This window comes from Rattus norvegicus, chromosome 7 (genome assembly GCF_036323735.1).
Source record: "Rattus norvegicus strain BN/NHsdMcwi chromosome 7, GRCr8, whole genome shotgun sequence".
Classification (NCBI taxonomy): domain Eukaryota; kingdom Metazoa; phylum Chordata; class Mammalia; order Rodentia; family Muridae; genus Rattus; species Rattus norvegicus.
The window spans coordinates 67546350-67569696 of record NC_086025.1 but is presented as its reverse complement, the minus strand read 5'-3'; the positions used below and the strand labels follow the sequence as shown (position 1 = coordinate 67569696).

Below are 23347 nucleotides of genomic sequence, written 5' to 3'. Positions count from 1 at the left end.
TTGTTATTTTTGAAACAGGGTCTTGCTGCGTAGCCCTGGCTGGCCTGGAACTCACTCTGTAGACCAGACTAGCCTCCAACACACAGAGATCTACTTGCCCCGACCTTCCATATGCTGGGATTAAAGTCAGCACCACCACACCTGACCGATTGTCATATTCTTTACCTCAGAGTAGACAGAATCTGACATTCTTCTGAAGAGAATAACAGATCACAACAAGAAGCCTGTGTCTGTGTACCACAGTTCAAACAAATACACCAGAGTAAGTTTTCACATACTTTATTAGTTGTAATAACACATTTGCTTAATCAGAGTTCTAAATGTTGAGCTAATGGTACAAAATAATTCTGTAAAAAGTTTTGGCCATAATTTCTCCTACAGCCAGTTGTTGTAAGGAGCCGCCATGGTTAGTTACATGGTTGTAAGGAACGTTTGCCCTAGACAAGTATTCATATAATGCTAATCGCGTTGGCCCTGTGGAGAAAAACAAGGATGAGCCGGATCCCAAAAGACTCCCACTCTCCTGAGCAACGCTACTTGATTGGCAAGAGCAGCCTTCAGGTTTAATTACTTTAAAGAGAATTCCGAGCTGAAGATACAGCTCACGGTAGAGCACTTGCCTTTAAGTCTGAGGCCCTGGGTGAACCCTAGTACCAGGAGGGGAACGTGATAATGATTTCAAATATTCCATTTCAATCACTATTCCACCGTCCTGAGTCATCACTCTGTCAGCCAAGCACAGATTCACTCAGGCACATTGCTTCCTCTATAACACTAACTGATAGCTACTGCTGTTCTCTCTGGCAGACTCTCGTGAAGAGACTCCAGAAGGGCTGTGCTCAGTCAGAAGACCCGATATTCCAGGGGCTGGGGATTTAGCTCAGCGGTAGAGCCCTTACCTAGGAAGCGCAAGGCCCTGGGTTCGGTCCCCAGCTCCGGAAAAAAAAAAAAAAAGAACCAAAAAAAAAAAAAAGAAGACCCCATATTCCAATAAGAGTTGAGTTTTGACTAACATCTTATAACAAGTTTGGAAAACATTCTCTCATATACATACACGTTAAAGGCAATGATTTTTAGTTGCTTAAATTGTGAATAACTTATTTATCGAGTCTGGCTCCTGCTCTCATAGCCATTGCAGTACATTGAGCTCCACAGAGACAGCGCCGGGGCAAGCGAGAGCCGGACGGGCACTGGGCGACTCTGTACCTCGCAGAGGAAATCAACTAAACATGGACAGAAGAGATCCTAAGAAGCCGAGAGGCAAAATGCCCTCATATGCATTCTTTGTGCAAACCTGCCGGGAGGAAGCACCCAGATGCTTCGGTCAACTTCTCAGAGTTCTCCAAGAAGTGCTCAGAGAAGTGGAAGACCATGTCTGCTAAAGAAAAGGGGAAATTTGAAGATGTGGCAAAGGCTGACAAGGCTCGTTATGAAAGAGAAATGAAAACCTACATCCCCCACAAAGGGGAGACCAAAAAGAAGTTCAAGGACCCAGTGCCCCCAAGAGGCCTCCTTCGGCCTCTTCTTGTTCTGTTCTGAGTACCGCCCAAAAATCAAAGGTGAGCACCCTGGCTTATCCATTGGTGATGTTGCAAAGAAACGAGGAGAGATGTGGACCAACACTGCCGCGGATGACAAGCAGCCCTATGGGAAGATGGCCGCCAAGCTGAAGGAGAAGTATGAGAAGGATATTGCTGCCTACAGAGCTAAAGGAAAACCTGATGCAGCGAAAAAGGGGGTGGTCAAGGCTGAGAAGAGCAAGAAAAAGAAGGAAGAGGAAGACGACGAGGAGGATGAAGAGGATGAGGAAGAGGAAGACGAAGAGGAAGACGAAGAGGAAGATGAAGATGATGATGATGAATAAGTTGGTTCTAGGGCAGTTTTTTTTTTCCTTGTCTATAAAGCATTTAAACGCCCTGTACACAACTCACTCCTTTTAAAGAAAAAAATTGAAATGTAAGGCTGTGTAAGATTTGTTTTTAAACTGTACAGTGTCTTTTTTTGTATAGTTAACACACTACCAAATGTGTCTTTAGCTAGCCCTGTCCTGGTGGTATTTTCAATAGCCACTAACCTTGCCTGGTACAGTCTGAGGTTGTAAATTGGCATGGAAATTAAAGCAGGTTCTTGTTGGTCCACAGCACAAATTAGTTATATATGGGGACAGTAGTTTGGTTTTTGGTTTCTTTTGTTTGTTTGTTTGTTTGTTTGTTTGTTTTTTCGGAGCTAGGGACCGAACCCAGGGCCTTGCTCTTGCTAGGCAAGCACTCTACCACTGAGCCAAATCCCCAACCCCTGTTTTTTTTTCTTTTGTTTTTTTTGTTTTTTTTTGTTTTGTTTTGTTTTGTTTTTGGTTTTTGGTTTTTGGTTTTTTGGTTTTTTGGGTTTTTTTTTTTTCATCTTCAGTTGTTTCTGATGCAGCTTATACGAAGGTTGTTGTTCTGTTAACTGAATACCACTCTGTAATTGCAAAAAAATGGTGGCTGTTTTGTTGACATTCTGAATGCTTCTAAGTAAATACAATTTTTTTACAAAAAAAAAACTTTTATTTATCTTCTAAAGTTTATACTTTCTTAGGTTTCTACAATGAACATATTCATTTGTACTAAGAAAAAATGTTTTAGTAAAGCTTTCTCTACAATTATTGACTAAATAATCCACATGTGCCTAGAGAGTACCTAGGTAGAAAGCTATTTTTACATCCCTCGCCTCAAACGATTGACACCTCTGATATTCAGGAAACATTAAAACAAAACCATAAAATAATTGCTGATTGAAACCAACTTCTTGTTCTTCCTCCTGCTGAACTGCTGGGGTGAGCTGACAGTTGGAAAAGTCACCCCTGGGCCTGAGACTACTGAGAGCTGGAACCAACTGTCTTCATAGACACTGTATGGTTGAAGTCTCTAAAAGCAAAAGGTAAACCTGACTACAGTTATTCGACCATGCCACCCTACATCCTTTAAATGTGAAGAAAGCATTTCCCTTTAAAAGCACCACTCAATCCAAGGTCTTTGTAGTAAACTGTGTTAACAGTTCCAAGAACTCATGTATGCCAGGTGCCTCACGACTTCTTTTAACTCCAACTCCGATGCTCTCTTCTGTCCTCTGTGGGCACCTGTATCCATGTGTACAGAAACACACATACAATTTAAAAATAAATCCTTGCTGGGCGGTGGTGACATAGTGTCAGATGGATCTTCCTGTGTTCTGGTGTTCTAGGCCAATCTGGGCTACATAGTGAGTTCCAAGGCCGCTAGGCCTACACTGATAAACCCTGTCTTGACATCTAAAGATAAATAAGTAAATCCTTAAATTTTTAAAGATTTCTGATATCCTAGTAGCTACATTAAAGATAAAAGTATAGAAAGCACAAAAAATGTATACTAATTTCTAAAGGTCGGAAAGTGCTTGGCTAGCTAACAGAGAGTAGAGTATTAGTAGGCAGTCTGTGAAACCTTTATGTTAGAGCTCTAGTGTACTCTTCGAGAGGTGTTCTAGAATGACTGTTGTATAAACCTGCCGTGGTACTACACACCTGTGATCTCAGCGCTCAGGAAGTGGAGGCAGGTGGACCAGAATTCAGGGTCATCCTGCAGGAGACCCTGTCTCAAAACAAAATTTTAAGGAAGAAAGGGTTTTGAGTTGGAAATGGTGGAAGAGATCTACAATTCCAGCATTTAGGAGGCAGAGGCTGGTGGATATCTGTGAGTTTAAAGGCCAGCCTGGTCTACAGAGTGAGTTCAAGGTTAGCCATGACTACACAGTGAGACCCTGTCACACAGACACAAAAAGATAGGCCACCCAATGAAGAATGGACTTTTGTGTCTGTACCTATTAATTAAATCTGTCCATCTGAGTGCTTGCAACAAAGGAAGATTCAGCTGTCATAATGATCTGTAATAGCTGGAGACACTTTTAGTCCTAGCACTGGAGACCTGAGTCCAGGACAGCCAGAACTACATGTCAGACCCTGTCTCAAGAAGTAAACAGAAAAAAGCATGATCATAGATACTTTATACTAAGCCATTACACTTAATATTTTTATTTTTAATTGTCAACTATTAAGTACAATATGTTATAGTGATGTATATGAATATATTCTGGAATGGGTATGTCAAATATCACTGCACACACCTGCTCTGACATTTTCTAGTTATTGAATTTCCTAATCAGGAAAAACTAGATTAAACAAATGTAACTTGAAATGCACATTGTATAAAGTCTCTATTAATATGAGTTTCTGACCTTAACATCTTGTTTGGGGAACTACTCTCAATGTTGAGCTTGAACAACTTTGACAGGAAAATGGATTTTCCCATTTATGAGATAGAACTGGTATAGTGTCACATTTTATTGCAAACAATTTATGTTTGCAATATATTGTTTCTTGGTATTTATACATTGACTCAATAGATATATAGAGGATCTATAGCAGTCCATTGAGGGAACCAAATACCTGGATTCAAAGTTACATAAAACTGGTTGCTCTTAATGAGAGCAGTCCAGCCTCTATTTCACAATAGGATGATGTCATGTTAAGGAACTGCCAGGGGCTGGAGCGATGGCTCAGTGGTTAAGAGCACAGAATGTTCTTCTAGAGGTCCTGAGTTCAAATCCCAGCAACCACATGGTGGCTTACAACCACCTGTAATGAGATCTGATGCCCTCTTCTGGTGTGTCTGAAGACAGCTACAGTGTACATGTGTACATAAAATAGATAAATAACTCTTTTTTAAAAAAAGGAACTGCCAGCCTCTATTTTGCAAATGGGATGATGTCATCTGTTAAGGAACTGCTCTTACCTATCTGGTCATGTTGTCAGAGGCATGAGGTAGCTCTGACATCAGAACACTGATAATACACACCCCTCCACAGTGTCACACTTAGTCTCAGCTCACCTTAGAAGGTTTTTACTTTAATGTAGTCACTAAAGTCAAAGATGCTAGTTGGTTCATCTAAGTGGTTACCTTAAAACTATGTATTCCCAAAACAGTAAATCTTTCTATAAACTTACCTTGATACTCATAAGCACAAAGCACCTAATAAAGACCAAATCAATTGCCATGTTGTAATTCACACACAATCATCAGCAGAATCCCTCACATGCTTTGGAAGAATTCTGAAAAACTGACCTTCTGTGGTACATAAATGTTTTTGACTTCTGAGCTCTTTCTCACATCTGAGACCTAACGCTAATTTTGAGTCACTTAAAAGAAAGCAGGGCTCAGGAAGATTATGTGTAAAGAATAAAGCTAAGCGAGGGCATTTGGGGTTTGTTTTTTGGAGTTTTTGATTTTGTTTTACCTTTTGTCCCCACATGTACATGTATATATGCTCTCATATGTGTGGAGAAATGTGTGTACACATGTGTGGAGAAATACACTGCTGATATTAGAAACATTCCCAGATCGCCACTTCACCTTATTCTTTAAGGCAGCATCCCTCAGTGGAACTCAAGGTTGGCCAGTAAGGTTAGTCTCCTTAGCCAGCTTGCTTTGAGGATCCCTGCCTGGGCTGCCCTCTGGGCAGGATTTACAGGCAGCTTCTTCACCAGAGTTGTTTCTGAGGGTCCATCCCCATTCTTTGCTTGGCAGCAAACACTTTGCAAAGTGCTAAGCTGTCTCTACAGCCCTATGACTTAATCCTTGCTGCTTGTGCTCCATTTGTTATCATCTCAGAAATGCATTGAAAGTCAAGTAATTTTAAATTATTTTACTGCTAGTAAGTCAAACAAAAGAAAGAGAGAGGAAGGGAGGTAGAAGGGAGAAAGAAAGAAAAAAGAAAGGAAGGAAGGGGGAAAGAAAGAGAGAGAGAGAGAGAGAGAGAGAGAGAGAGAGAGAGAGAGAGAAAGAATGAAAGAATCGCCAACTGAAACATCTCCCTTAAGAATAAAATCACCAGCCAATTCAAAATGGCACATGGAAAATGTGAACTCTTTAACTGAAAAATCCCAACCCATGCAACAATCCCCCAGTTTGCATTCCCCTGGAAATTTTTGTTAATGGTTAGTATGCCATGGATCACAGTGATCTGTGGTAGTAGATATATTTCAGGAGAGAAGTAATTAGAATACAGGCTCCCTAGGGTTGCCGTCAGTTTAATGTCTGTTACCAAACAGAAATGTTAGATAGTTCAAACTGTGTTCTGGGGGTATTTAGTCTTGTTCCATCACTATTATCACTATTATCACTATTATCATGCTCTTATCATGCATTCTGTAAAATTTGCTAGTTCTTCTCTCTAGCCACCTACATTTAAAGGTTTTTGTTTTTTGTTTTTTTCCTTTTCTTTTTTTCGGAGCTGGGGACCGAACCCAGGGCCTTGCGCTTGCTAGGCAAGCGCTCTACCACTGAGCTAAATCCCCAACCCCATTTAAAGGTTTATACTTTCCTTTTAGGGTCTCATTTTTCCTGAATGGCCCCATGGCTACAAGGACAAAAACTGTCTTCATGCTCTTAAGCGATCTCACAGTTTTGATTGGCCCTAGCTATTGTCACTTTGAATTCATAATTATCCCAAGTCCCTAAGAAAACTGTGTCTGGCTTAGCAGTTTTATGGCATAAACAATAAAAACCAGCATCATTCTCTGGGTTCCTATAGTCATTCTAAAGCTACACTCTTTGCATCAACCTCAAGGCCACAAAAAGATGCTGCCCACCCTCCCAGCCTCAAATATCTCTGCCCGGAGGTGTGAAACTGTGAGCACTAAGCCCTTCTGTCGCCAGCCCCTGCTACTCCGGGATCCACAGCTTCTCCGGTTTCTTTTTCTTTGGTTTCAGCTTCTTCACTTTCTTCCTCATTTTTCATCTCTGCTTCCACATTTTCTCCGGTTTCTCCTAGAAAAAAACAACCAAAGGAGACAATAAGAGACGCTTGGTTAGCAGTGTGTCCTGGCTAGGTTGGGTTTGTTTGTTTGTTTGTTTTGTTTGTTTGTTTGTTTTTTGTCAACTTGACACAATCAAGCATTATTTAAAAGGAGGGAGCTTCAACTGAGAAAATGCTCCCATAAGATCCATTCAATGCAATTTCTTAATTAGTGATCCATGGGGGAGGGCCCAGCCCATTGTGGGCGAGGCCATCCCTGGGCCGGAAGTCCTGGGCTCTACAAGAAAGCAAGCAGGCTGAGCAAACCATGACGAACAAGCCAGTAAGCAGTACCACCTCTGCATGGCGCCTGCCTCCAGGTTCCCGCTGTGGTGAGTTCCTGTCCTCACTTCCTTCAATGGTGGGCTATGGTATGGAAGTGTAAGCCAAATAAACTCTTTTCACCCCAACTTGCTTTTGGTCGGGTGTGTTTCATCACAGCAATAATAACCCTGGCTAAGACACACTGAAAGCATATAACCCCACTGGGGACAATTTTTGCTCTCTAGGTCTACACAGTAGGCTTCTTCTGTGCTGTCATGCCAGCAGTCTCATCACCCAGAGCCTCTGAGAGGCCAGCGTCATGTCGCTTTACATCCCTGGGTCCCGCCCTGCTTGTAAAGCCAAGATGCAAAATTCCCTAAGAAACAAAAGGTTTTGAAGAGTTTTGTTTGGGGTTGAAGAGATACCTTGGGGGATAAGAGCAACACAAACGCGAGGACCTGAGTTCAGATCCCTAGCACCTACTTAAGAAGCTGGTTACAGCAGAGCCCGTCTGTAATGCAGCAAAACCAGGCAGATCCTAGAGCTCATGAGCCAGGCAGAGTCATCATTCAGTTAACTACAACGAAAGCAATGTGCTGTAGATTGAAGAGTCTCTACCCCAAACAGAAGCAGGTCAGGGACGACGCCTGATGCCGACCTCTGGCTTGCATACATGTGCCCACAACACACCCACATGAACATGGGCATCCAGGCAGATATACTGATAGTAAAGTCAATTTTTAAAAATTTCACACAGCTTGTGTTTTAGAAATGATTTGCTGGGAGCTGAACTGAGCCATGGTAGAGTGTTTCCCAGGTAAACAGTCCTGTGTTTGGGTCAAGTGAATTTCAACCACCCAACATCGGCAGCGTTTCAACATCAGCAGCTCTATGCCAGCACCTCTGGCCCCACAGCTGGCCTCCATCCCCTTGGAGCCTACCCTAGCAGTCGGACCCCTGGTTAGCCTCCATTTACCTTCAATGTGTGGCTCCTCTTTATCCGGGTGGATTTCTCTGGTCATTTCCACCTCTGCTGCTGTCTCAGCAGTTCCGACCGGATGTACCCTGTTTTCACGTGTTACTTGAGATTCATTTCTGACACCATCGGGAGCTTCACAGGGTGAGTCGTTCATTACAGGTGTTGGCACTAGCTGGCTTCCGTCTGGCATCTGTGGTGTCTCGTTCTCTCTGAGAACTATTTCTAGAACTTGGGGCTGCTCAGCCTCACCGGGTGCTTCTGAAAGTTGCTGCTTCTCGCCGTTTTCTGCAGATTGGCTCCCTTCTGCTATTTCCGGAGAGCTGTTCTCTTTGGGAATTGCTTCTAGAACCTGGGGCTGTTTGTCCCTTCCCATTGCTTCTTCAGGTGGTAGCTCCTGAGCGGTTTCCAGAGACAGAATGTTCTCAGCTGTTTGTAGAAACTTCGTCGTTCCAGCCTGTGGAAGCTCGATGTCTTCCCCCGCTCCAGGGGCGTCCCTCTCTGCCGGCATCCTCAGAGGCTCAGTCTCAGCCTTTCCTGGTAAAGCCTGGACCTCTGCCCTTGCCTCCACATCTTTCTTCACTTCCTCCGTTCCCAGTGTGTCGTCTTTGCCTCCTGGCTGAGGTAGCTCACATTCTCCCCCTTGCACTAGAGGCTCAGTCTTCTTTGTGGGTCGTGACTGATCTGTGGCTTCCTTTCCAGAAATCTCATCATTTGCCAGAGAGAGTTGGTGGTAGGATTTAACACCATTGGCTGTAGGCACCACTGAAGCCTTGGGCCTCTCTAGGGGAGGATGGCTTTCCTTTTGTGCATTGCCACGAAAGGCAGCTTCTCTTCCTGGTGTACATGGCTTGGGTTGGGCTACACAGAACTTGTTTTGTTCTACAGTGGAAGAATTCTCATTCGAAGGTACTTTTTGACCGTTTAGTTGAAAAATAAATAGAAAAGAGAGAACAGAATTGTTATTTAGCTATCTTGGGAAAGTTAATAGGTACCAAATAGATTTAATGGTTCAGTCAAACCATGACCCTCACTCCAGATCAAAGCCCTTTAATACCATCAGCCTAAACTCCTCACCTTAAGCACCAGAGTCCTCTAACCCGGCTTCCTCCTGTCAAGGCATCTGTTCCATATACAAATTTATCACAATTGCATGCTTCTCTTGCTCTCACCCTCTCAGACTCTTTAGCTTCCCATGTGTGGACCTTGGGCTCATAAACTCAGAGTCCCTTGATGAAAGGGGAAGACCCCACAGTAGAGAAGCCTTCACAGGTAAAGACTGAGTATCCTGGGAAGGGAACTGTAGGAACAGCTCAGTCTGAGTTTCCTGTCAGGCGGGCGGACAGGGATAAGTGAAATTCAGAATGTCGGGAAGCACATCGTTCATTCAGGGCTGTTCTAGGCCCTCCTGCATCCGCACAGCCTTGTGTTCCCTAAATCACGACACGTGACTACTCTATGTGATCACCAGTTCACAGTTACTAAACTGAAAGATGGTGTGAGTGTGTGATGGGAACGGGTGGGGTGGTGGTGGAAGTAGGTTAGAAAAATGAGCCACGGCATCCTTTTCCTCCACAGTAGGAGTGAACTGAAATGCCCCAAGCCTGACTTGTAACATGGCAGTGAGTCTCTCCTCCATCTCAGAGTCCTGTGAGGGATCCCGACACATTAAATGAACACCGGGAGAGTGCCCAGGACAGTTTAGGACAGACAACTATGTGTGTACTCCTGGATTGGTGGCCTAGTATTCCTACTCCTGGAAATTTATCCCAAAGCTTTTAGAAACCTAATGAAACAGAGGATCATCCAAATGCGCTTAAAACAGCAGAGGCTGAAAAGCAATGTAAGAGTCTAAAATTATATCTCACTGAGTGAAATACTGCCGTGTAAAAGAACATGACAGTGAAGACCATGTGCTGGACACATGTAAATGCAAACAAAAGATGCATCTGCCTTGGGTTGATCAAACATGGGGAAGCACATAAGGTCTGAGGCGTAGTGGAAAGCCCGTGAGGTCAAGTATTGGTGTTATAGGTTACAGCTGACACAAAAAGGGAGAAGAGAAAGAAGAAAGGAGAAACAAGTCACGGAGGGAGAGGAGCTGGGAGAAAGCAACCCCTAGTGTCAAAGTGGGTCTGAAGGTGATATTTTCTTTTCCTCCCCTCTCCCTTCCTCCTCTTCTTCCTGCTCATCCTCTTCTTCTAAGTATTTATTTATTATGTATACAGAATTCTGTACTGCATATATGCCTACATGCCGAAAGAGGGCACCGGATCCCAGTATAAATGTGTGTTGCTGGGAATTGAACTCACAGCCTCTGACCTCTGGAAGAACACCCAGTGCTTTTAACCTCTGAACCATCTCTCCAGACCCTCTCCCCCTTCTAAAGGGATGTTTTCCTTAGTCTCCCTTCTCTTTCCCAGCCCAGTTATATATATTCGTGATGTAAAGATGTGTTTCCTGGTCCTCAAGGGAGTCAAGTAATACTCAGTCTCCTCTCATTCCCCGCTTGGAACACATATTTTCACTCTGTTAGCTGTTTGCAGAGGATGCTTGCTTGACACAGGCTGCTGCCTGCACAGGATGCTCTGGGCTCAGCCTCCCAGTACCAGGATTATGAGTGTGTCCCATCGCACCCTGCTGGGAGAATTTTTTTTCTAAATGAATTGTACTTTAGGATATTTCACCCTGAGGCATTTCAGTCAACTCCAACTGTAGAGGGAAAAAAACGTAGCTCATTTTTCTAACCTACTTCCACCCCCATCCCCCATTCCCATCACACATTCATATCGTCTTTCGGTTTAGTAATTGTGTACTGGTGATCACATAGAGTAGTCACGTGTCATAATATAGAGAACACAAAACCAAGGCCATGTTCTCAATCTGACGTCACCTCAGCAGACACTCTAATGAGTGGGAAGGAACTTTTTCTAACTAAACCCCCAAGTGATGTATGAAGGCAAACATGAAAACCCATGCCCTCTGATATGACAGAATCACGTGATGCACTGTGACCATTCATAGATGCACTGGGGAGAGATCTGGCAAGCAATGAACTGCATGAAACAGCATGTTTGGAGTTCCCAAAGAGTGCACAAGGAGGTCTGAGGAAGGCTAGCTGGAGTTCAGGGCTGGAGTAGGATCGTGGAGGAGCCTGTAGGTGGTGCTGATGAGCTCAGAATGAAGCATGACGAACAAGAATTGTGAACTAGGTTTTAGGAAAAAGTTAAATATATGGAGTAGGGCTCAGAAGTACTGCGTGTGTTTAGACTACACAGCACCCTGGGCTCAGGTCTCAGCACCAAAGTTAATGCACATAAAGTCAATATAGCGAATCTCAACCATCAGGAGGACCACAAGTTCCAGGCTAGCCTGCTCTACATAATGAGTTCCAAGCCATCCAGGTCTACACAGTGGGACCTGATCCAAACAAATAAAAATAGAAATTGATAAGTGCAACAGCCTGAATTTACTAATTTTTGAAATTAAATTTCAAAAAAATTTTAAAAATGCTTCATGAAAGAAGACAGAATATATACTGTATGGTCACTTTTTTTTTTTTTTAATATAAACTAGAAAATCTTCCTGCTCGTCAGTGATGGGTGCAATGTTTGACGCCTGGGACTGGGACAGGTTAGGACAGGAGATTTCCAAGAGGCATGAGGAAACGTTCGGAAAAGCAGAAACAGGCTCAATCTAGATTGCTGATTGCTATGGGTACATTTGTGGGTGCACACATGTGCAAAGCTTGCTGAAATGTCACGGTAAATGTGCAGAATATGTCATCAACATATCAGCAATGCTCCCCCAATCTGCTAATTTAAAAATAATAAAATAATGTGGAAAAAACTGTAAACATGGGAGTGGGTAGTTCAGATACGGATTTTGAAAAGCCTCCTTCTTAGGGGTAGGGGCTTAGTTCAGCGCTCGAGGACCCAGAAAGGAGGGATAAAAGCTGGATGTAATGACAGCACAAGGGAATAATCATGTGGGTCCTGAAGACAGAAAACATGGGCAAAGGATTCGGGGTGAGAGAGAACGAGACCTGCATAGTTTCGCCTGACCCACGTGTGGTGGAGGCAGGAGTAAGTCGTAAATACAGAGGCAGCGTCTGGGAGCAGCCAGATCTTGACCAGAAATGCCTGTTGCCTGTGTCTAGAAAAGGGCAGTTTGGGTGTAAAGTCAAAAAGAGGGTGCAGGGAGGGGGTGGGGTGGGGTGTGCAGAGAGACAGAGAGATCGTATATCTCTCCGCCTTGCTCTGCAGAGTGAGCGCGATTCTCACAGGAAGGTCTAGAGACGAAAAAGCGCAACGCAGTAACAATTCTCTGAGCAGCCAGGTACCGGCTGTCGTCACTGTTAAGGGCTCATGACCGAACTGAGAGAGGTCTCTCTTCTTCTGCCTTCCCTACCTCATTCAGCATGAATGAAACGTTCAAAACAACCGCAAGAGAGGCTGCATACTGACAGTGCTTTCTCAGGACCACAGAGAAACCCACTATGATAAAAAAAACAACTCACTTTGCTCCCGCACAAGGCCGTCCTGGCAGAAACCACCTTCGGGAGTGAGCACAGAAGTGCATTACTGTATTAATCACGGATGTTTGCCCAGTGACATTTCCCGATGAAATAGTTACTACGGTGATTAGTGCTGTCAGTGAAATGAAGCAAGCTGTGTTCACCCTCCTGTGGCAGCTGGGTGTGTTCCTAAGGTGTTGCCCTTCTAGGGGAGGGGAAGGTGCCGCCACACCCAAAACACAGGCACGGGTCTTTATGTAGAACTTTTAACAGCAAACACACAAAAAGTTAAATGGGTAGACTTCACTCAGTTTGCTAAATAAGAGTAACAGGAGCACCTGATACTCACTCAGTAGTACAAGGTGACGGTTAAGTAGACAATATCTGAATCAAAGCAGCATCCACCCCTGAGGAACCTAATGAGCTTAAACTACAAGTGTTATTCTTTATTAGTTAAATCTGTTATTTGTCCATTGCAACAGAAAGAATGAACTGTGGCACAAGAGGGCTTTGGTACACAGTCCCCTAAATACTATGAGTTGTCAATACTGGTGTATCAAAGTGTAGCATTCTCATGGTGGGCTTGGAAGCATGATCAGGGAAGGATGGTGGAACCATGGTCACAATGGCAGCGACAACTTGATCAATCTTGACTGACCTCAAAACGTGCTACTGGTAGCTTCTACACAGAACAACAACAACAACAACTCCAGAAAACAAAAACAAAACAGAGACGGCTCAGAGGTTAAGAGCATGTGTGCGACTCTTCAGGAGGGCCCAACCTGATGGCTAGCACTCACATCAGGTGGCTCACAAACCATCTATAACTCCAGCTCCACTCTGGCCTCTACGTACACCAGCACTCACGTGCCCATTCCCACACACACTCACACATCCATATGCGTAATTGAAAAGAGTAAAAAATGATTTTAAAATTAAACGTAAGAATTGTTTTGTTCCACTTGTGGCTTCGAATTCATTTCCTATCAAGTCTTCTTCAGCGCCCATCATAGGCAGGCTCTGGACTGGGCACAGGGATTGTAGCAGGCGTCAAGGAAGGGCTCGTCCCTGCTATCTTAGGGCTTACTTCCTCACCAACCACAACCTGGTCCTCATACAGTTTCTGGCACCCAAGCATCGACACATGAGCCCCGCCCTTAAGGTAGATACAGCAGTGCATGTCCCCTGGCACCCTAACTTAATGGCAGCGAGCTACTTTTATTTTGGTACCTAGTCTACATCATTCGTAATAAGTGCTGAGGACAGATGCATTGGTTCCACACCCAGAACTGGTTAAAAATGTGTCTGCTTTCTGAGCCCTCTGTTTCGTCCAATCTTACCCTGCTCTGGGCCTAATCCTCTGATGTTCATTATCTCTGACTTTGTTCTAAACCGGCCTATGCACAAATGTGTTGTGACAGCTGAACCAACAGAACCCTTGTTGCAAGCAGGGTTGTGATAGGCACACAAAGAAACTAAATACCAGGCCACATTACTGGAAGGATTAGAACTACAGCTAACATACCTGAAATCCACATCATGGTAGAAGCTTTTCTATCAAGATCATTGCCCTGATTAGAAATGAAAACTTTCTACCCAGCAAGGAGGAACACTTGAGGTCAATATCCCCTGGGCCAAGCCACACAGAATCCCAAAGGCCAATCATTATAGATTTCTACAGTATCCCAAGGAAATGCTCTTGGTGTGTTCTGTGTTGCCATTGTGGAGGCTTTAGGTTCTGAGAACTTTTACTTTAGTTCTTCTACTGAGAGGCCCTCCCTCTCAGGTCATGGTGTCTTCTATCTGTCTCATAAGCATAGTCGCGGAAATCTACTATTAGGCAAATTTGAGAAACAGTGGTACAGTATGAGCCTGTCCCACAGAGTGGTCCACCATACTCATTCTCCCCTGGCTTTCCTCCCAGTCCTATTCTGGGAAGGGTACTCCCTATCACAGCAGCACCAGGGAACCACTCTGCATGGCTGTACCCCTTCCCCGCCCTCCTACAGCAGTGTGTGAATGCGTTGTCCTACTACCAGGACTCTGGTTCCACCCCAAAGCGTGATGCTTTGCTCTCTAGCTACCAGTAGATATCAACAGGGTCCTAATATGCCGTGTAATTGAACAACGTAGTAACTAAGAAGACTTATAGAGATGAAATCTAAAAACCAGTGTCTTCAGGGGAATTATGTACGGGGGCAGGGGGCAGTGACTGGGATGTAAAGTGGTTAAGTACATTAATTGATTAATAGGAAGAACCAATGTTTTCTAACCACCAGTTAGACATTTTAGTACAAGATTTCTCATCTCGCTGTACTGAGAAAGCAGCCATAGACAATGCATAATAAATGTTTAGGTCTGTGTTCCACTGGAACTCGACTTACAAATCAAGTAGTGGGCTGCCTTTTGCTGGCAGCCCAGTTTGCCATCCCTGTCTTGGGCAGCATTTAATCTCTATCTAGATGCACTATACATGTTAACTGGTTGATTCCTCAGAACAACTTCAGGAAACAGACATCACTGTTAGCCATGAGACAAAGAAACAGGAGTGACTGGTTCAAAGTAACACAGTTAATAAGTGGCCCTGAACCAGGATTTGAGCCCAGACAGTCCCTCCAATAGACCTGCATCCTTTCATTTCTTTCTTCCCATGATTGAAAGAAGGGACTATTATTCTTCTGCCTACATCTTCCTAGTGTTGGGAATATGACTGTTTACCTGCTGCCACCCCTGAAGAAACTACATTCTTGGTTTGATTTGTGTTTTGTTTTGTTTTGTTTTGTTTTGTTTTGAGACAGGGTCTCTCTATCTAGTCCTGGCTAGCCTGAAACTCATTATGTAGACCAGGCTGGCCTTGAACACAGAGACCCATCTGCCTCTGCCTCCAGACAGCTGGGATTAAATGTGTGCACCACTATACCCAGTTCACCTACTTTTCTTATATAGATTCTTTTTTTCCCCAAAGAATTATTTTTATTATGTGTGTGTTGGGGTAGGGGCGTTATGTGCACACAACTGCCATGCCTTTAGAGGCTAGAGAAAGCCACAGGATTCCTGGAACTGGATTACAACTGTGAGCCACCAGATGGATGCTGGGAACTGAACTTGGGTCATCTGGAAGAGCAGTTGGTGAGCCATGGAGAGGGAGGCTGTGCTCATGAGTGCAGTGCTCAGGACTAAGAAAGGGTATCAGAGGTTCTGGGCCTGGAGTTACAGGGGTGAGCCTCCCCACAGATGCTCTGGTCCTGGAGTTACAGGGTGAGCCTCTCCACAGAGGTTCTGGGCCTGGAGTTACAGGGGTGAGCCTCCCCACAGATGCTCTGGTCCTGGAGTTACAGAGTGAGCCTCTCCACAGAGGTTCTGGGCCTGGAGTTACAGGGTGAGCCTCCTCATAGAGGTTCTGGGCCTGGAGTTACAGGATGAGCCTCCCCACAGAGGTTCTGGTCCTGGAGTTACAAGGGTGAGCCTCCCCACAGAGGTTCTGGTCCTGGAGTTACAGGGTGAGCCTCCCCACAGAGGTTCTGGTCCTGGAGTTACAGGGTGAGCCTCCTCATAGAGGTTCTGGTCCTGGAGTTACAGGGTGAGCCTCCCCACAGATGCTCTCCTGGAGTTACAGGTGAGCCTCCCCACAGAGGTTCTGGGCCTGGAGTTACAAGGGTGAGCCTCCCCACAGAGGTTCTGGTCCTGGAGTTACAGGGTGAGCCTCCCCACAGAGGTTCTGGGCCTGGAGTTACAGGGTGAGCCTCCCCACAGAGGTTCTGGGCCTGGAGTTACAGGGTGAGCCTCCCCACAGAGGTTCTGGTCCTGGAGTTACAGGATGAGCCTCCCCACAGAGGTTCTGGGCCTGGAGTTACAGGGTGAGCCTCCCCACAGAGGTTCTGGGCCTGGAGTTACAGGGTGAGCCTCCTCATAGAGGTTCTGGGGACTGAATCAGATCCTCTGCAAGAGCAGTACATGCTCTCAACCCCTGAGCTGTCTCCAGACTCCTATATTCTCAATCATTGACGCGTGCCATCTTCTCAGTATGTTGAAACATATACACAAACAGCACACAGATAACTAAAGCTTCAGGAAAAGGAAATAGCCAAAAGAAACTATGTATTTTTTATCAGAGTAATGGAAAATTGTAAAAAGATGAGAAATCCAGCTTATAGACAAAAAATTTAAAAATCCGTTATCATTATTATGACTATAGAGAAGACTGAGCAAAGAGAATGTCTTAAGGGGGACACGGCAGCACGGGTCTTTATTTGTTTTAGGGCATCTGACTGCAGAGAGTAGAGTGGTAGAAATGGAGGTGCCAGGGCTGGCCCGTACACACCACTGCTGCCGCCTTTCATGTCCTGGCACACAGACTGTGACAAAGGAAGGGAGCTGATCCCTAAGGACTTGGGCTGTTGCCACCCTGGCTGGCTGTTTCCTGAGGGCTGAAGAATCACCAGCACATTGTAAGTCATTCATTCCCACAGACTGAGAGACAGACACACAACATAGAAGGCATATGGTAAATCACACTGGCAAATTTCACCAACCTTTGCAAAGCTTAATTCTTAGGGGCATTTTAAAATGTTTTTTCATTATTATTTTTGTTTTTTACATTGTGGCTAAAGAGTTTCTTCTCCCTCCTCTCCTCCCAGTCCCTCCCCTACTTCCCCTCTACCTCCAAGCCCCCACTCCATTCATTCTCTCTCTGCTTCTCATCAGTAAAGGGCAGGCCTCTCATGGACATCAACCTGCAGTAAGACTAGGTACCCCCCTCATATTAAAGCTGGATGGGAGAACCCAGTATAAGGAAAAGAGTCCCAAAAGCGGGGAAAAGAGTCAGAGACACAACCTGCACCACTGCTAGGAGTCCCACAAGAAGTCCAAGCTTCACAAATGTAACATACATGAAGAAGGCCTAGGTCAGTCCCATGCAGGCTCCCTGATTGTCAGTTCAGACTCTGTGAGCCCCTGTGACCCAGGTTAGTTGATTCCGTGGGTTTTCTTGTGCTGTCCCTTGACCCCTCTGGCTCCTACAATCCTTCCTCCCCCTCTTCTGCTGGAATTCCTAGGGGCATTTTTTAAAAAAACTATCTTCATTCTTAGAGGCAAAGTTGGATAGCCTTGGACTTATACGTAAGAATGCAATACTCTCTCCATGTACACTCTAGAACTTTAAGGAAAATTCCCAAGGGGAGGGTCAAAGAAAGTAATTTCCAAAGCCTCTAAGGTCATGTGGCACTTGGGAGACATTTACACTCATTGGTCAATACTGAATTCTAGTATTTCACCTAAAAAAACCAATTATGCCTAGCATAGCTCAGCTCTGAGAGGCTCCCCCCAGCAGCTGACGGAAGCAGATGCAGAGACCCACAGCTGAACATTAAATGGAGCCTGGTGAGTCTTGTGGGAGAGTTGGGGAAAGGATTGAGGGACCCAAAGAAGATAGGAACTCCACAGGAAGACCAACAGAGTCAACTAACCTGGACTCTTGGGGGCTCCCAGAGACTGAACTACCAACCAAAGAGCTAGCATGGGCTGGACCTAGGCACACCCCCCTACACACACACGTTATGTGGCAGATATATAGCTTGGTCTTTGTGCAGGTCCCTCAACAACTGGAAATGAGCTGTGCCTGAATCTGTTCCTGTCTCTGGATTCTGTTCCCCTAACTGGGCTGCCTTGTCTGGCCTCAGCAGGAGAGGATGTGCCTGGTCCTGCAGGACCTTGATGTGCCAGGGCAGGGTGTGTGTGGGGCTCCCCATTCTCAGAGCGGAAGGAAGGGGGATAAGGGGGAAGGAGCTGTTGGGGGGAGACTAGGAGGAGAGGGGCAGATTCTGGGGTGTAAAGTGAATAAATAAATTAATGAAAAAATAAACAATACTACCAAGACACAAACACATCAGATCTCATGCATACTAGAGTTTTATGCTTTTTAACAAATATTGGAAAGGCTTTGAGTAAGCCTCCCAGGCGCTGTGATATCTTTTCTGACTTGACATTGTAAAACTTTAACACAGAAACAGAACTGCCTATGAGCTTGGATGAGCCAGCCTTGCAGAAGCTCATGCCACACAATGAAGCTTTGTTTTACTGTTTCCTACAGACCTGAGAGGCTCACCACAGACCCAGGCTCACACAGGGCTGTCTCTAGAGTCCTCATTCTTTCTCTGCTTTTCTGAGTAGTCCTCTTATCCTCACAGACTCCAGTCAATCCACATACTTTCCATTCATTCTCAGTAGTTACTGATTCCACTTTTCCTATATGTAAGGTTGTGATATGGCAAAACACATTTATGCTGGGCTAGACTGCCAGCTAAGTGGAAGCTTTGGGGTAACACATGGGCTTAGGCTATAGCTTAACACATCCAGTAATCTGGCAGGTTGCTCCTCCTCACGGAGCTTTAGTTCTCCAGGGGTATTTGGTACTCATGTTTGTTCTAAGACCTCTCTGGGCACTAAAAGCACAAAACGAAGTAGGAATCAAGGGGTTAGCCTCTTTCCTGCATCCTGTCTTCTCATGCATTGATGTGGCTATATAAGTGCCTGAAAGCTTTCTGTTGTGAGAAAGACTCGGTATGGAGGTTATGATCTTATGCTACTGTCGTAGAGGCATTTAGGCCACTTTCTATCAAAATTATAAATGTGTATCACCTTCGACCTAGTAATGCCACTTCCGAGAACTGTCTGCAGATATGTTTACACACATTCAAATGATGTGTGCACAAAGGAATTCACCACAACCTTGTTCACAAAAGGGAAGACTGGAGAGAGATCAAATGCCCCCCAGCAGGGGACTAGCCAAATAAATCACACAACAGATTATTTTGCAGGCATAGAAGGGATAACAGCGTTTCTATCTTGTTAGACTAGAAAACCAGTGGGTAGATACACTGTGTTTTAAAAACAAAGCCAAGAAAGGAATATCTGCAATGCATTAAAAAAAAAAAAAAAAAAAAAAAAAAAAAAAAACCTCTCAGCTGAGGGTGGTGGTGTACATTTACAAGCCCAGAATCCATGATGCTGAGTCAGGGGGATCACCAACCTGGCCTACATAGTGTGATTCTGCCTCAAAACCAGAGCCTGCGTGGCTCTACATGAGATGGGGTCTACATGAGATGGGGTCTTAGAGTGAGAGAAGTGGGCACACACCCCATCCCGTGCCTAGAAGCTATCTCCAACCGATCACCACTTGCAAATGAGAATCCAGCTTTCTCCAAGGGAGACTTAACACAGAAACAGACTACTCCTAAGGGTGGCTGCATGCCCAGCAGGAGATCCAACAGAAAACCAACTCAAGGGTATTTTGGAGGTTCCTTGTCCTACAGTGTCTTATCAGAAGTTTTCCCTTTCTTTAAAAAAAAAAGTTATCTTGTTTGTTTTTATTTTATTTATTATTTTCTTCTGTCTTTTTACCCTGCAGATTCTTTGCACAGACATCATGGCTTCCGATGTTTTTAGGACTCTCTGCATGTTTCTTGTGTCTTTTTTGGTTTTTTTTTTTCCTTCTTTTTGTTTTGTCCTATTCTGATTTGTGAAGTTTTGTTTTATCTTATTTTATTATTATCCCTTAGAAGCGTATTTGTTTTCTAATGAGAGGCAGAAAGGGGTGGATCCAGATGGGAGGGAGGTAGGGAGGAACCAGGAGGAGGAGACGGAGGGGAAAACATAATCAGGATATGTTACGTGAGAAAAAAAATCTATTTTCAATAAAAGGAAAAGATACCAAAAATGGAAAATAAAAACAAAACTCAAGGGACAAAAACAAGCAATTGAAAAACAAACAAACAAAAATGCAAAACCCCACCTTTGTCGGGGTGGCACACCTGTAATCTCAGCTCTTAGAGAGCCAGAAGGCCTCAGGTCATGAAGGCAGCATGGACTACATGGTGAATTCAAGGCTAGCCTGAGCTACAGAGGGAGAGTTTAAAACAAAACAAAACGTATTCCCAACAAAACACTGAATAAGGGGGACAAGGGAAGTGGCACACCTTTCTCAAAAGCTTCACATTTTGAGCCCTGCATCTGCATTCCCTACATTTTCCCTAACGTAGAGGTGTGTGATACCTAGGTCCATGCCAAAGGCATTTTGAGCATCCAAAACTCAATCCAGACACTTGTAGCACGTGAAAAAAAAAATCCCATCCTTAGAGAATCTATACGGAAGAAAAAGAACTATGAGTTAATGTTAATCTTAGTGATGCCCTTCAATCACAATGCTACAACAATCTGATGAGGACTGACATGCCGCTGTGTTGAATGAACAAAGGCCACTCTCTCACCCTGTGAAATTCAAACCTCCCCGATTGCCTAAGCAGCAGACTCCAAGCAGCTAGTGAAAGTTTCAGTTAGAACAAACAGATGATGATAGCTGTCAGTAGAAATGTACACATTAACCTAGCAATGGATTCATCAATAATTACCCTGTATTTGTTTTGTTCACATTGGTGCTTAAACTGTAAACCATAGAGGTGGAGAGTCCTGGCAGAAAGGGCATTTATATCAGGAACTAATGGTGAAGCAGTCATTACTCAAGTGATTGCAAGGAGCTGGCGGAATGGGGAAGAGGCCAGTGGAGACATTAAAGCCTATGAAGTAGATACAAGCCTCATGCTCAGATTCCATTAGACCAGAAATGCTGTAATGCTTAGAATTTACTCCAACAAATTCTAACCTGTGCCTTTCTTCCCCAAAACAAAAGCCTCTCTCCTCACAGTTTTCTAAATAAAAATGCAAATGGTACTGCAGCAAATCTGGACCTGTTCTAAGCGTGGAGCAGCCAGGGGCCATTCTCCTCTGTCCCCAAGGTGCATACTTGTGCACTGACTTCAGGGTTGATGGACAGACCTACGGGGAGGCAGAGAACTGAGTCCCAGCAAATAGCCACCCACCATTACTGGAACACATTGTTCCCAGGCCTCCCATTAGCTATCTAATCAGTATCACCTTGATTGACATTTGAGCCTAGAAAATAGGGTCTTCTGGGTCCAGGAAAATAGGTCAGTTTGTAAAGTACCAGGAAGGCACAGGACCTGAGTTCAGATTCCCAGAACCACCCAGAGATGACACCTATAATCTCAGAACTGAAAGGCCAGACACAGATTTCTGAAGCTCACTGGTCCAGTGATCTTTAGATTCAGCTAGAGACAGCTCAGAGCTAAAGAGCCCAAGTCGGGAGTTCTATTTCCAGTACCCACATCAGTGGTTCACAACCACCTGACTCAGTGCCACAGGCACCAACACTGACCTGCACATGTAGTTTTTAAAAGGCTTTAAAATTAAAAATGTCCACCAAATATTTCTACTTCCCTGAGTCTTAGGCATTATAATAGGTGTTTTGCTTATAATATATTTATATTGTATGCCTCAAATTACTCTAAATCCTCATTAAGTATGTAGTCACTTTCTATGGAAACAACCAAAGAAATATAATACTAATGTATTATGAATATAGAATAGTAATGAATGGTATAATATGCTAGTATACAATATAAATTATGTGACATTTATACAACAGTGTGATATATCATATCTTTATGTAATACATTATGTATTTATAAATAATATATGATATATGTTAGCTAATATTTGCATAACACCTAGGTAGGAGAATAAGTACTTTTTAGCGCATTTCTTTGGTTGTTTCCAGAGTGACCACATACCTAATGGGGGTCCAGAATGATCTGATACAAAAAACACTTCATTATAGTTAGCACAAACTGGCTCAAAATCCTCTGCAGGAAGTCCCCCTTCAAGCCTTGGCAGCCCTGACTTGTGGTAAATTATTTGTATGTCTCTGTAAAGTAGAAATAAGCATAATTCTTAGGTACAGCATTGTTGTCAGGGTTAAATGACGTGAGCTGTTCAACATATAATTACCAACAGCAACTTTAAAGAGTGTTTTAATTATCTATATTTTTTTTTTGGTTCTTTTTTTCGGAGCTGGGGACTGAACCCAGGGCCTTGTGCTTCCTAGGTAAGCGCTCTACCACTGAGCTAAATCCCCAGCCCCATAATTATCTACATTTAAGTATACATGATGAGGTTTTCTTTTCCCTCCTTCCCTGCCTGCTTCCCTCCTTCCCTCCCTCCCTCCCTTCTTTCTTTCTTTCTTTCTCTCTGTTTTTCAAGACAGGGTTTCTCTGTGTGGCCCTGGTTGTCCTGGAACTCCTGTCTGTAGACTAGGCTAACCCCAAACTCAGAGATCTGCCTACCTCTGCTAAGATTAAAGGCGTGCATCACCATGCCTGGCTCATGATGTAGGCTTCACTGTACGACCACACATGTAGAGTGCTCAGAGGACAACGTCTCAGCTCAGCTCTCTCTCTCTCTCTCCCTGTCTGGCAGTTGCTTTACCCACTGAGCCATCTCACCAGCACCATGATGTTTTAAAATACGTATCTTGATTCTGCATCTTCTTTTTTATGCATGACATCACCTAGATCAACTCTTGTCATTATGGTGTTTATATCTCTGGACTTAATCGTCTTGCATAACTGCCGCTCCATACTCTTTGACTGACATTTTCTCATCCCTCTGTCTACCCCTGCTACTCACAACCAACAGTCTACTCCTGTGTCTCTGTGAGACTGGGGATTCATTCTCCAAGGTAGTACTCATGAATACAATGTATCATTTGCTGTGCTCAATGAAAACCAAAATATTAGAGGTGAAACCCAATATGAGTTCACCTCATTCTGTTACTGGAGACTGTGTAGGAGGCTCAAGGGTCCCCAGTACTG

The 23347-nt window shown here is 44.2% G+C and overlaps 1 protein-coding gene across 1 annotated transcript in view; it reads right to left on the bottom strand.

Moving 5' to 3' along the window:
• Window positions 1–263: 263 nt before the first annotated feature.
• Window positions 264–23347, bottom strand: part of Erich5 (glutamate-rich 5) — a 31280-nt gene continuing 8196 nt past the window's right edge. The window contains exons 2-3 of the mRNA XM_006241547.5: window positions 8108–9019; window positions 264–6839 (exon numbers count right to left, since the gene is read on the bottom strand). Of these exons, the coding sequence (XP_006241609.1) occupies window positions 6709–6839; window positions 8108–9019 (1043 nt within the window). The 3' untranslated portion in view covers window positions 264–6708. The remainder of the gene's footprint in view (window positions 6840–8107; window positions 9020–23347) is intronic.